General features: G+C 40.9%; 1 protein-coding gene across 1 annotated transcript in view; it reads left to right on the top strand.

Moving 5' to 3' along the window:
• LOC146799701 (keratin, type I cytoskeletal 12-like) overlaps positions 1-15,862 on the top strand; it is an 87,162-nt gene that overhangs the window by 18,358 nt on the left and 52,942 nt on the right. Inside the window, exon 2 of the mRNA XM_085627349.1 lies at positions 14,352-14,434. Coding sequence (XP_085483475.1) covers positions 14,352-14,434 — 83 coding nt within the window. The remainder of the gene's footprint in view (positions 1-14,351; positions 14,435-15,862) is intronic.

The raw sequence follows: 15,862 nt of genomic DNA, 5'->3' as shown, positions 1-15,862 counted from the left end.
TTCCTGTCTCCTGTCCTTTTTGGTGGGAAGACAGGCAGGAAAAACTAGAGCAGCCCAGAAGGTATGCCCACCTCTGCCAACCCCACCCCTCAGGTGGGGGAGGCGAGGTGAATCCCACTCTTCAGTACCCACCACCTTGCAGAGTGCAGGCACTCTCCAATCAGGATTAGGGATTGTGCCCACTCCCCCACGTGGGGTGAGCACACCAAGGGTGTAGTCACCCAAAGTTCAGTAGCACTTTGGCTACTGATCTCGACACCCCTGAAACAAGAAGACAGATCCCTGCAACCTACAAAGAACAAGCATTTGCAATGCAATAGGTCTCGCATTTCAGTTTGTGCTATTGGCATTGTAAATGAAAATGCCTTTTATTCATTTGTTTTGAAAACCTGCAAGCGGTGCATAAACACGCACTCTGTACATATAGTCATTGCTTATGAGAAGCAAGGCTGGCAGTAAAAGAGACTGCCAGCCTTGCTTCTCGTAAGCAAGGACTATAAGTACAAAGTGCTTGTTTACGCACAGCTTGCAGGTTTTCAAACGCATAAATAAAGAGTATTGTCATTTATAATGCCAATAGCTCAAACTCTCGCAAATGCGAGACCTATTGCATGGCAAATGTTTTTTTTTTTTTTACAAATGTAGAGATTAGATCTCATGCAGCTGCAAGTCAACGTTTAGCCCTGGTATGAGCTGACTGCATTGTGTTTTGCGCCTGTGATTTCGACAAGCTGACAGCTGTGTGCACTTTAGTGTGCGCGCCTGCATAGCGATGCACACGCGATGCACTTGTGCACAGCATCTGAAACACAGATATTATGGGTTTATTTCATTCTTTCATCCATCCTTACTGCAATGTATGCTCTGGCGCAATTAGTGAGGACACGCATGATCTGCTGTTGCTGAGCTACGAGAAACTTTTGTATGCAATTATGTGTGTAGCTGTTATTTTTTTGCGCCCTTTTTGCAAATGCGCACCTGCACAGGTGTCTTGCGTTCTGTACTATGCCTTTGCAGGTGGAGAGCACGCGTCCACAGGTGTATCTTACTGCACGTTTTACTTTTCTCAAATGTAATTAGTTGCATATGCGCTGTGTAATAGATCCAGGGGTCGGAGCAGGTGTTTTATATGTGTGTTTGTGCAGGTGTTGTGTGTGCACACCAATGCATCTGTGCACGGTGCACGTACACGCTGTTAAACACTAACTGAATGTTTAGTCTGCTTTATTGCAGTTTTGCACTTGATTCGCTTGCTTTGAATCCAGTGTTTTTTTGTAGAATGCATAGATTTCTCCTTGCAGCACGTCACGCGTCTCCATCCAAGCGTGTCTCGCAGTTGAGTTCTTTGGTGCGCAGAGCTTTCTGCGGTTCATTTCACACACATTTCCCTTTTAAAGTTCACCTTTCTCTCGTGTGGAAGTGCAATGTGCGGCCACACGCACAGCTTCGGAGTGCAGGGTGCATTTGTATCTCAGAGGTCTGCACTGATTGTACAGCAGCTAGAGCCTGGCGCCCCAGATGTGCACAGACGTAACCCGTTGTATTTGGCAGGAAAGGGGCTCTTACCGGAGAAAAGCATGCATGTCTTGCATTGCAACGGGCTTCGGTGATAAAGCGCCTACCTTATACATGCGCAATCATCAACTGCTAAAACACATTTTAAAGTAAATACATGCTTTGGCATTCGCAAGCTGCGCACAGCTGTTCCATTTTCTTGTATCTTTTCTTTATTTAGTAATGCCGGATTGCACAGTGCATCATAGCGTCACAGGTCTGAAATGGCTCATTTTCACAATTCCATGAGCATGTTGTCTCATGGTGTACATACGTGTGCCCGGTTGGCACCGAGCCCCTGATGCATTCGGGTATTCAGTAATAGTGCACTCATGTGAGGCAGGGTGGGGGGTCCAGTTGGTTTCAAACTAAAGATGCGAACAGCAGAGCAGCTGTGGCAGTCAAGGGTTAAGTAGAGTTAAGTGAATACTTACCTTGTTCTTAGTTTATCATATGATCTGTTCATGAATTTGTAGTTTGTCGTAACCCACTGGGGTATTATGTGCAATTAAGGAGTTCCCTACAGGTTTTGAGCCCGACAAGGGCAACTAGATAACCTAACAATTATTGTTTGTTATGATTCAAAGTTTGGTCTTAATGTATTAGGTATACCAATGGGGCACCCAGATTCTTGATTTCAGTCTTGAGGAGGGAGGAGAAGTATGGTCTTGATACATATATATATGTTTATACACGGCAGCCTCGCCGTGAAGGAGTACACCGCCATTAAACAAATATGGACTGTAAGGTTGGAACTTTGCCAAACCTGTCTGCAGCACGAGAAACTTTCACAGTGGGAACCGGCCCGGTTTTTTCAAAGCCCATTGGAGGGATTAAGGTAAAAATGATTAATAACACTGTCAACAAACTTATAACTGCCAGGGAAACGGACCCCACTGATGGGGAAGAATTGACGCAGAGCAAAGACTTCCATTCCCAGCATGCACTGTTAATTACTCACCTGTGAGTGCGAGGCCCATGGAGGGGTTTATAAATGAATGTGGGAAGGATGAACATTGCTCTGTGTAGATCCGGGACTGACAGCTGGTGTTTTCCCTATGAAGAAGAAGCAGGAGCTTCGAAACGCGTCAGGGATGTTAAATTAAGTGAAAAGCTGAAGCCGGTTTTGGAAATAAATGGTTCGGAGAACTTGTCTCTCGTGGAGTACATTCCTTAAGCTTGAGGGCAATTTGGTTGGATATATATATATATATATATATATATATATATATATATATATATATATATATATATATATATATATATATTACCTACTGGCGGTCGCCAGTAGGTAGTTATAGTTAGGACCACGTTTCCATAGGAAAACCTCAACATTCTATTTTGAATAACTTTGGCGCCGGTCGACGAATCCTCGCGAATTTCTCAAAATAGGTGGGGCGCTACGCTCCGCTCCTACCCTGAAAGTCTCGGGGGGATCCGTCAAGCGGGGGCTGAGATAAAAGGGGGGTCCCAAAACGCGTTTTTCCCATGCATTTTTCCATAGGACCTTTAGAACGAGCTACAGCCCGAACGGCTGAACAGAATTACTCAAAATTTGGCAGAGAGGTAGTCCCTAGGTCAAGGAAGTGCCTTTTGTAGGTCTGGTGTAAATCTGTTCAGTATTTCCGGAGAAAATAGCATTTAAAAGCATATATATATATGCGCGCAGGGTGCGCGCACCGTGCGAGCACCGTGCGAGCACCCTAACGTGCGCGAGCGTAATTCTGATTGGTGGTTACATGTTAGTCAACGTTCGAATCGGTCGAAATCAGGAAGTGTCGGCCGCCATTTTGTTTGTTTTCAGTGCGAGAGTGAAAAAGGAAGGTGGCGAACGTGAAAAGGGGGCAGGGTAGAAAGTTCCTGACCCCCTAGCCTTTGTCAGGGGGTCCCTGAAGGACCCCGAAGGCAAAAAAAAAAATTTTTTTTTTTTAAAAATCGCGGGGGTGCGCGCACAGTGCGCGCACCCTGAAAAACACAAAAAAAAAATTTTTTTTTTGCAAAAAAAAAAAAATAATTCGCAGGGTGAAAACCAAAAAAAAAAATAATAATTTTTAATACGTAGTTTATTGTAAAATAAATATATAAAAAATAAAACATAAATAAATTAGCATTTAAAAAACCGTACAAATTCACTGAAAAAACCATAGGTTTCACACACGTTATAGTTAGGAATTAGCATTTAAAAAACCTTGCTAATTCACTGAAAAAACCATAGGTTTCACACATGTTATAGTTAGCTGGACATTTTACTGATAAAAAACCAATGAAATTCCCCCGTTATAGTTACTGTAGGCAACTATAACTCACGCGACCGTAATCCTCTGCTGATGACATATGTGTCTTTATGAAAAAAAAATATTTGTAATATATGTATAGCTAAAATTTAATGGAAGAAGACATGGGCAAATAAGTGTCTAAATACAGTATTAGCATCAGCAGAGGATTGCGGTCGCGTGAGTTATAGTTGCCTACAGTAACTATAACGGGGGAATTTCATTGGTTTTTTATCAGTAAAATGTCCAGCTAACTATAACATGTGTGAAACCTATGGTTTTTTCAGTGAATATATATATATATATATATATATATATATATATATATATATATATATATATATATATATATATATAAAGTTGACCCCATTAAACTTGTTGCCAATGTGATCACAAACTGTTGTGGGGAGGTCGAATATTGCTTATTGCTGGACCCATGCCCACGAATTCTGTTATCCAAATTCCTAACTATTACCAAAACCATTGAGAAATCCCTGACACACAAACCTCGGAAATCAAGGAAAGTTAAGGCGGTGTGGTTTGATGACCATTGTGCGCAGTCTTTAAAAAGGTTAAAAACTTCACTTGATGCAATACCAAGAGACGTTTGTAAGATCAGGGAAGAGCGTCATAATTATAAAACTGCACTTTCCATTAGGAAGAAGGAATTGCAGGATGCGGCATGGGAAAAATTAGACCAGGCTGCAGATACTAAAGATCATAAACTTTTTTGGGACACTATAAATAGCCCATTCTTGAAGAATGACAATGTCCCTGAACTAACCTCGCATGTCAGTTGTCAGGCCTGGATAGCTCACTTTACTGGGATTTTTAATTCTGATTTTACTACCGTTTTTAATTCTAATGTTTTAACTGATACTCCAACCTGTTTTAAATGGGAGAAACTATTGTTCTCGGTGACACTAAGCGAGGTGATTGTGGCAATTGAAAAGAGTAAGGGGGGGAAAGCCCCGGGCCCAGATGGGGTCCCCGTGGACTTTTTTAAATCTGAGATTGTTCTATGGGCCCCCATTTTAACTCGTTATTTTAATGCTGCAATCGAGGACGAGTTACCAACCTCATGGGGTCAATCCATCTTAGTACCACTTTTTAAAAAGGGTTCAAGGGCTGAAGCACGAAATTATCGCCCAATTTCACTTTTAGACTCGTCGTTAAAGATTTTGAGTCGTATACTTCTGGTGAGACTAGAGACCTGGGCTGAGGACAATAATGTTCTTTCGCCTATTCAGTTTGGGTTCCGAAGGGGTTTAGGAACTATGGAGCAGTGCGTGAACCTTGAACTTATCATCGGCAAGTACACTAAAGCCAAGGAGGGGAATTTGTTTATGTGCTTTGCCGATTTAAGTTCTGCTTTTGATTTAGTGGAACACGCACTGCTCTGGCCAGTACTACTTGACATGGGCGCACCACCTGAAATCATCCACCTCTTGGCTAGAATGTATGGTAATCTTTCAAGTAAGGTTAGATTCGGAACAAATGGTGAATGCACCCCCCTTTTTAAAATTGGTAGAGGGATCCGACAAGGGTGTGTGCTTGCTCCCCTTTTATTCTCCCTTTTTATAAATCAGGTTGATCAATTTTTACAAGAATCTTATGCTGATGCTCCCATCATCAACGGAAAGCAAATACCCGTCCTACTATATGCGGACGACGCGGTCCTGATCTCCAGGACCGCGAATGGGTTGCAAAAGTTAATTGAGAAATTTCATATTTTTATTCAGGGCAGAAAGCTTAAAATTAACAAGGGTAAGACTATGACTATGACTTGTGGTAAGAGAATAAAGAAAAACAAGTCATTCTTTTTAGATGGGGATAAACTTGAGTCAGTCCGACATTTTTGCTATTTAGGTATCACCTTTTCAGGTGATGGGAGATGGGTAAACGAGCAATCCTGTGTTGGTATGAAGATGACCAGAAATACAAATTGCATCTTCAGATTTGCCTCGAAATTGGGGGGTCGTAGAATTCGTGAGATGATTTCTATCTATAATTCAAGGTGCATGTCCTCTGCTTTGTATGGAGCAGGGATATGGGGATATAATCGTCAGATTGCTCTGTCCATCCAGCAAGAGGAAAACAAGTACCTGAAACGACTATTATGCCTCCCCGCTTCTGCCTCAAATGAGATTACCCACAGAGAGCTAGGCATAAATCATGCCGCAGATCTGATTGCATTGCGTCCCCAGTCCCTATGGCGGTCCATATGGGCCAAAGAAGAAACTAGGTTTACCCAGGAAGTAATTTTGGACTGTATCCAACTAGATCATCATTCGAAAATTCCCTGGTTAGAACATATTCACTCCTGGTATAAGATTCTCTTTGGCCAGGATATTTTTAAAGATATTTTAACAACATCGGTTTTAACAAAGCGTAACCTTAAAACCATTTACTTGGACCATGCAAAAGGGACCAGAACGAAGGGGTATGCAATGCAAAGTACGTTCAAATTATATTTGGAGTACAATCTTAGTACAAGATTCCCACCTTATCTTACATTTGTTAGTATTAATTCTCATCGCTTCGTTCTAGCACGCCGGAGGTTGGGAATAGTCCACCATCTGGTGGCTTTCCCAACCGTAAAAAAACCCGGGTCATGTTTGTGCCCATGCAACGGGAAATCAAAACAGAGCATCTGCCACTTTTTACTTTTTTGTAATTTTTATACTGGTTTTAGGAAGTTTTATTTGAAGCAACTATTTTTAGAATATAAGATATACAATACAAGAGCCGCAATACAATTGTTGTTTGATTTGGCTTCCCCGAATGTGTGCTATCGCGTGGCCATCTACATTTTAAAGTGCACCTGGCACAGGAAATCAATTATTATATGATCCCCTCGTTCCGTTATCCCCGCTCACCCGTTGGCTATGACTATTGGTGATTTACTGTTAAGTTACATTGTTTGTTGTATATTTATTTCTGTACTGGCATTTGCACAAACTTTCATTACAAACAAATTGCTGCTAAAATGTCTAAACTGAATTAACTCCCCCCTTAACAACTATTATTACAATGTATTTAATGATTAAATTTAACTCTGCACACAAAGTGATATACTTTATTGATTTAACAATATTGGCATGGATAGTGATGTCATTTTAAATGTTCTTGTATTTAATTTGCATAAATTTGATTCTTTACTGTTTTGATGTATGTTGCTATATGGTTGTACTTGTACATACCGAATAAAGCATTTTGAATTGAATTATATATATATATATTTACACATATTTTTTACACATATTCTTTACACTTTTTCTGACACCAAACATCAAAATATATCAGGGGCTAATCGACAGGTCTCGCAACCATAATTACACACAACATCAATCATGATTGGCATTAGCTACACACTGATACAAGAAGACAGTGACATGGTATTCAAACCATAATGATTCACTCATGTTAGACAGTGGTAAACGCAAACTTATGATCATTATGTCTAAAGTTTTAACCAATAACATTTGTGTCTAAATATTTCTATGATTTTAATCCATACATATGGTTTTAGAATTATTATCAGTGTGTAACGTGTTATTTAAACTTATTTATGCATATTTATTTATCTATTTATTTATTTATTGATGTAAATAATGTTTTTAATAATCAAAAGCATACTATCAGATGTTGTCAGTGGCAATTGGCAGACACACACGGTTATGTAACCACATCTGCCACTAGAGACCGCGGTATTTTACCGAGATGCTTTGAAATCTACCCTGTATAAAAATCATTGTAACTGAGCACTATTTAGCACTGTCACTTTAAATGTAAAGCAAAATGGTAACCAATCAAATGTGAGCAAAAAAAGAAAAAAATGTATATAAACCAACAGGTGACTTCATGGCGTGTCATGTGATCAAGGCTCCACGGAGCCGAAACGCGTCATGGCTGACTTACCTCGAGTTTAAATAAACAAACTTTTGCATCCAGTGGTGGTCCGTGCTCCTTCTCTGTGGATCTACAGGCGCTTTCCAGGATACAGGCGCAGGAGTTCTTTCGATATTCCAAACCGGTTTTGCCTTCTCCGGTTTCACACGGACCCCCCCTCGCATCAGGGCTGACAGCACGCAAAGAAGACGCCGTCCGGCAACGGACTCCAAGCAACAATCCGGGAGGATTATCGGCGGTTCAGCCCCCCAGCAACGTACAGTGGACTACACGGACCTACACAACCAGGCGAAGCAGGACAGCGCTAACTCGAGTCGGAGGACCCGGGGAGTGCCGACAGCAGCCGTGAGGTAGGAGTGGCGTCCCACATACGCAATAACGCTGGGCAGAGGGGTGTGCTACAGACGGGAACAGTGAGACGAGCTAGAATTGTTCTACAGTTCCACACATCCGCAAGTCTAATATTTGATTATATACTTCAAAACTCGAGGCAATGTCAGCCGACACGCTAAGAGATCGCGAGGCTGCCGCTTCAGCGATGTTTGACGACTCAAACACGCCGGATACAAACTACACAGCCCAGAATGCACCAGCACCAACCAGAAACACCAGTCTCCGTGATAAATACCGGAGCTTAGAGAAACTCATGAAAGGAGAACAAAGCAAGTGGTGGGAGGGCCGCTCCTTACAACGCTATTTGGATGTCGGGAGAATTCCCCGGGGGCTCCGCATATTGATCGCCCCAAGTTACGAAACACCTGATCCCCAAATGCTCAAAGAGTGGGCAGAAACCAATCTAGAATCTTCCAGAAAATTAGTGATATTGCTAGTGAAATATGCTGAATCAGACCGTCTCAAACTGCAAACACAAATAGACACTCTGAATGTGGAAATAGCAGAAATGGATCAAAAAGTGGAGTCTGAAAAATTAAAAGTAGATATGCTGCTACGTCTTAAAAAAGAGGAAGACAAGATCCGAGAACGCAAAACATATAAATATCATCACGATAAAGCCGATTACGAATGTGGTCGCATCTTTACTTTTGCGAAAAAATATGAAAATATGAAGATATCAAAATTCAGCAATATGGCACAGACAAGACCCACAAACTACAAGGGAACACAGCAAGCCAACTCATCAACATCAGACTTGAGTTCCGCAATAGAAAGCGAAACAGAAGCAGACATCAGAGATAAAAGAATCCCAGTGGCTATATCTCTCGCGGAAGAACTTTATTTTTTAGTCGAAGAGAGAAAACAAACACTTCGACCAAAAAGACCACCGCAACAAACATCAACAAAGAAACAATTAAACGAAGAGAAAGGAGAAGGGCACACCAAAGGAGACTCGTCAAGACGATACCAAACCCGCAGATGGAATCGAAAATAGACGTTGATCCAACACACTCAAAGAATATTACTGTGACCAATCTAACATCCTTGACCCTTAATAATGCCGAACTACAGCTACTTTCCCTTGGACTATCGTTCTGCCCAGAAAGCTCATTTAACTATGCGGCAACCAGAATTGATGTCTACAAAACCATTCGCAAATTAAAATTAAGAAAATATCACCTGATGAAACAAGGGAATCACAGTAATGCAATCTCAACATCACCTCTTTTAAATGAGCCTCAAGTCTTTGGCTTATCTAATGAAGACATGCCATTACTCAGAGACTTGCAATCTTTGGCCTCATCAACAGATTCTCAAGACGCAGCAGCAACCATCATGACTCCAGACACAGAAAAAGCAAGACCAACAACCAAGTTCAAACCACGTTCGGTCTTTGTACCTATCATGCCCAGAGATGCAATAGACGTATATCATGAACAAATAATCTTGGGTCTGAAAAATTTAAATCTAAAAATAAACAGATTAAATCATAAGAACAGTAAACCCAAGATTCGAAAACAAAATATCAAGTACAATCTACTCATGAAAAAGCTATCCAATAACCAAGACATTGTTATCAGAAATGCCGATAAGGGCGGTAACTTAGTGATCTGGTCTAGGGAAGACTACAACACAGAAGCCCTCAGCCAACTCTCAGATATACAATGCTATCAGAGAAGCGACTCTTTCAAACTCAAATCTACCTATCAATGCTATTACAGCAAGCTTATGGCATGGAGGAGCATGGGGCTGATCAATAAAGATGAATATGGCTTCCTACGAAACAATTCACCTACAACTCCAGAAATTTACTTCATTCCAAAGTTACATAAAAACCCAAACAAACCACCAGGGCGCCCCATCATTTCGGCAAAGAACAGCTTAACAGAAAACACATCCCAATATATTGACTATTTCCTCCAAGACTTTGTCCAGGCACTTCCATCGTACCTTAGAGACACTGGGGACTTTCTAACTAAAATCCACAACTTCAAATGGAAACAAGGATATTTACTGATAACAATGGATATTACAGCTTTATACACGAGCATTAATCACTTGGATGGTCTCAAAGCAGTTCAATACTATCTGGACAAGAGAGCGCCCATCTATCAAGCTCACAGCAAAATGCTCATGGACATGATAGACTTTTGCCTGCACAATAACTTATTTCTATTCCAGAATTGTGTCTACCAGCAGTTACGGGGCGTAGCAATGGGCGCAAGTTTTTCACCAAGCTACGCCTGCATCCACATGGGGTGGTGGGAAGAAATGGTCCTACACAGAAACTTTTCAGAAACTTTGAATAATAATGTCAAATGCTGGTGGCGTTATATTGATGATTTATTTTTAATATGGGATGGAACTGAACTGGAGGCACAAGTTTTTATTGACAAACTTAACATAAACAACATCAATTTAAAGTTTACATATGATATCAGTGCTGTTAAGGTTACTTTTCTAGATGTAGAAATTTATATACATAATTATAACATCGAAACAAAAATCCATCGGAAACCTACAGCGGTCAATTCAGTCCTCCACGCAACTAGCCTACACCCTAAACATTTGGTTCAGAGCATTCCATATGGCGAAATGATTCGGTTAAAGTGAATCTGTAGCACGGAAGAAGAACTACTAAAAGCCCAACATGATAGCCGCATTAGGTTCCTTCAACGTGGCTACTCTAAAAAATGTATAGAAGCCGCCATCACCAAATGCACAACAGTAGACAGAACTACTCTACTGCAAGTACATCCCAATGAATTATCAACATCTCTACCTAACACCATACTGTGCCCCAAAAACGATGAATTCCGAATGATACTGGGCTTCAGTAAACAACAGCATGAAATCAACAAAATTGTACAGAAAAGTTGGCCCTTAATCAAAAATGACCCCATTTTAGGACCTACTGTTCCTGCTAAATTGTCTGTGACAAACAGAAGGGCACCTAACATGCGAGACAAATTAGTACAAAACAATCCAACCATGAAACCTAAGGGAAATTGGCTCAGTCAGCGAAAGGGCTTCTTCAAATGCAGCAGCTGTAAAGCCTGCCAATGCGGGGTTAACACACTCACATATAAAACTGCATTCAGTGATCAAGAAATAACCATCAATAAAGCCCTTTCCTGCAAAACAGAATACGCTGTTTATATCCTTGAGTGCCCCTGTAAGCTGAAATACGTGGGAAGTACCAAACTGCAGGGACACAAAAGGATACTACAACACATTCGAGCGATAACCAACAAAGACCCTACCTACCCAGTGGCCCGCCACTTTGCAGAACATCACCACTCAGACCCCAAACTGCTCAAATACTTTATAATCGACTGTGTGCCCCTTAACAAACGTGGGGGCAACAGGGAGAAGATTCTTAGACAAATGGAGACTCGTTTCATTTTAGAACTAGACTCCAAGAGCCCTAATGGCCTGAACGCAACAGAAGATATGTACACCTATCTCTGAAACAGATTATCTGTTGATTCACGACTTCATATCAATACCCCACAACCTCTTGACTTTACCAACCTTTCATGTATCTCTATAAAATAATACACCATGGGCTGACAACAGACACTTCCTGTTGCATAGTAGTATAGCTTACCTTAGCATCGTCACAAATTAACTTCACGACGCACTGCATTGTTGATAAGGTAACACACAGCGGCCTCTTTTACCCCAGAAGTCCCCTTCCCCACAGGATATCTAATATTTTCTATCCATGTTTTTAATACACATACTTAGTTGGTTACTTTTAGAGGTATTTTATATCAACAATTATTTTAGAAAGGCTTTTCTAAAATAGTTTTGATAGGGTACACTGATTTTTACACATATTTTTTACACATATTCTTTACACTTTTTCTGACACCAAACATCAAAATATATCAGGGGCTAATCGACAGGTCTCGCAACCATAATTACACACAACATCAATCATGATTGGCATTAGCTACACACTGATACAAGAAGACAGTGACATGGTATTCAAACCATAATGATTCACTCATGTTAGACAGTGGTAAACGCAAACTTATGATCATTATGTCTAAAGTTTTAACCAATAACATTTGTGTCTAAATATTTCTATGATTTTAATCCATACATATGGTTTTAGAATTATTATCAGTGTGTAACGTGTTATTTAAACTTATTTATGCATATTTATTTATCTATTTATTTATTTATTGATGTAAATAATGTTTTTAATAATCAAAAGCATACTATCAGATGTTGTCAGTGGCAATTGGCAGACACACACGGTTATGTAACCACATCTGCCACTAGAGACCGCGGTATTTTACCGAGATGCTTTGAAATCTACCCCGTATAAAAATCATTGTAACTGAGCACTATTTAGCACTGTCACTTTAAATGTAAAGCAAAATGGTAACCAATCAAATGTGAGCAAAAAAAGAAAAAAATGTATATAAACCAACAGGTGACTTCATGGCGTGTCATGTGATCAAGGCTCCACGGAGCCGAAACGCGTCATGGCTGACTTACCTCGAGTTTAAATAAACAAACTTTTGCATCCAGTGGTGGTCCGTGCTCCTTCTCTGTGGATCTACAGGCGCTTTCCAGGATACAGGCGCAGGAGTTCTTTCGATATATATATATATATATATATATATATATATATATATATATATATATATATATATTATCTACTGGCGGTCGCCAGTAGATAGTTATAGTTAGGACCGTGTTTCCATAGGAAATCTCAAAATTCTATTTTGAATAACTTTGGCGCCAGTTGACGAATCCTCGCGAAATTTTCAAAACTAATGGGGCACTCCGCTCAGCTCCTACCCTGAAAGTCTCGGGGTGATTCGTCAAGGGGGGGCCGAAAAAAAAGGGGGGTCCCAAAATTCGTTTTCCCCATGCATTTTTCCATAGGACCTTTAGTCGAAGGTACAGCCCGAACGGCTAAACAAAAAGTGTCGGCCGCCATTTTGTTTGTTTTCAGTGCAAGAGTGAAAAAGGAAGGTGGCGAACGTGAAAAGGGGGCAGGGTAGAGAGTTCCTGACCCCCTAGCCTTTGTCAGGGGGTCCCTGAAGGACCCCGAAGGCAGAATCTTTTTTTTTTTTTTTTTAAATCGCGGGCACGGTGAAAAACCAAACCCCCCCCCCCCAAAATATATATATATATTTTTTTTAAATCGTGGGGGTGCGCGCACCGTGCGCGCACGGTGAAAAACCCAAAAAATAAAAATAAAATGTTTATACGTAGTTTATTGTAAAATAAATATATAAAAAAAAGAATAATACATATATAAATTAGCATTTAAAAAACCGTACAAATTCACTGAAAAAACCATAGGTTTCACACACGTTATAGTTAGGAATTAGCATTTAAAAAACCTTGCAAATTCACTGAAAAAACCATAGGTTTCACACATGTTATAGTTAGGTGGACATTTCACTCGTAAAAAACCAATGAAATTCCCCCGTTATAGTTAGTTCAGATAACTATAACTCGCGCGACCGCCACTCTATCACAAGGATGATGTCATCAGTGATGTCATGAGTGATGCCACTGACCATGTCATGAGTGATGTAATATGTGAGGTCATGAGCAGTGGATTGCGGGCGCGCGAGTTATAGTTATCTGAACTAACTATAACGGGGAAATTTCATTGGTTTTTTACGAGTGAAATATGCACCTAACTATAACATGTGTGAAACCTATGGTTTTTTAAGTGAATATATATATATATATTTATATATATTTTTTTTTCCCCCCCTTCACATGTACGGTTTCTCTCAGTACATAATGAGTCGCACTCCAAGGTTGTACTTCCAATGACCTTGCTCACAAGAAAAGGAGGTGTTGCATTGGTAATTAAAGTATTGGCAAAGTAATAGAACATAATAGTACAGAACTAATAGAACATTAAATGCTATAGGTTTGGAATGTTCATGTCCACTATGCTGTTGGAAAAGACAGCTTTATTGCAATTGCCTGTATCAGTCTTGTGGCCTATTTGATATTGGAGTATAAACAATATGAAGGCTTTATTGGAACCTGATTTTTGCTTCAATAAAACAAATTGGATGTGCACACGATGTGTTTTGTTAAACGTTGCACTTGTAAGTGCATGACGTCACCAGGCACTTCCTGCATCCTCTGTACTGCCATTTGTCGCTAGTTCAAAAGGCTTTAGTGTATACATATCAATTAATAATCGAAACCTTTCTTCCCTTCCAGATCAGCACCGCCACCAATAAAAATGGCCACTATTTCCTAGACATCGAAAACTCCAAGCTGGCAGCCGATGACTTCAAGCTGAAGTGAGTCTGAGCTCTGTGGGAGGTCTGGAACTTTCTACCATCACTGAACTTACTACTCCTGCTGAGAGCACCACCTCCAAAACAGCTCGCACAAGAGTTTCACACAGCTAGGGTGACAATTCCCCACTCGCTGCCCAAACCTGCTCATTATGGATTATGGGCACTGTTTCCTGCCCGGGGCTTTTATGTCAAGGCCTCATGCAATCTAGGTGCTTTAGTCTTTGTTTGTTCTCATTGAACTAATGAGACGAGAAGCCCTGAGATCACTGACTTTTTGGTAAGTGGAGACAGTTTGTGTACTGACTTGAGTGAGGTTGTCACGCTACACACAACTGGCACCTCACAGCACAGACAGTCCTTACATACTCCTGTTGAGTCCATGGGACGGATAGTATTTATTTTATTTGGACACTCTAGAGATTCAGCAAGGGGTCATAGTTTTAACATCAAGATTTGCTCCATCCTTAGCACCTGTTTCCATCTTCCTTACATACAGTGGCGGCTGGCACGAAAGGGGGGTGGGAGGGCAGGGATGCAGCAAAAAAAAAGACAATTAAACTCACCTCCTCACCACGTCGTCCCTCCTCATCATCCCTCCGCTCCGGCCAGAAGCAGGAAGCCCCCAGGCTCCCCTTGGTCTGAGCGCTGTGTTTCAGTGTTCAGACAGTGACTATGGGCCTTGGCATGTTCTCCACCCAGGCAGTAATGCAGCCTGGGTGGAGAACATGAAAAGTGTGCAAGACTGTTTGGGCGGCCCGAGACGGTCGGCAAAACATTCATGCGCACTAACAGAGTGCCTACCACTCCTCCCCCTGCTCTGAGAGCAGAGCAGCCCCGCCCCACCTGCAAAGCTGCGCAGCAGGAACAAATACAATGACAACATTGAGTTATTGTGACTTTATTTTTCCTTTATTTACACTGCGAACAGCAGTGGGGTGACGCTCCTCTGCCTTAGCGGAGAAGCCGCCACTGCTTACATAACATCTACGAACTACTAGTGCAACTTAAAGCTATTACAGAGGTGGTAGATGTAAATCTGTGGAAAAAATCTTCCTAAAAAGCGATCTATAAAAAAAAGTAGAACATTGCTAGTTTTTGTCTATATATTTCTTTTCCTTGTTTCGCTCTCATCTAAGAGGCTACAGGGCACCCGAGTCATTAGCATCATACATAATTCAGATTAACCAATTATTCGTATCTCACATTGTAAAAATATATTAGCAGGAACCCAAAGAGTTTCTTAGAAGCCCACAAATGGTGTTGTTGAATGCCATAGTCACCAAACACCAAGGCTGCCTAGTCTTGATTGTATCAGCCTTTACTTTTTATCTCACTTTTTCAGATTTTTTTCATCCCTACTCTCTCTGTTGGTCACTTTTCCCCTATTTTTCTCTTCCCTCGATTTCACTTTTCTGCCTTCTTTCTCTT

This window comes from Triturus cristatus, chromosome 9 (assembly GCF_964204655.1).
Source record: "Triturus cristatus chromosome 9, aTriCri1.1, whole genome shotgun sequence".
NCBI classification, from domain to species: domain Eukaryota; kingdom Metazoa; phylum Chordata; class Amphibia; order Caudata; family Salamandridae; genus Triturus; species Triturus cristatus.
This window is presented reverse-complemented; position numbering and strand designations above follow the sequence as displayed.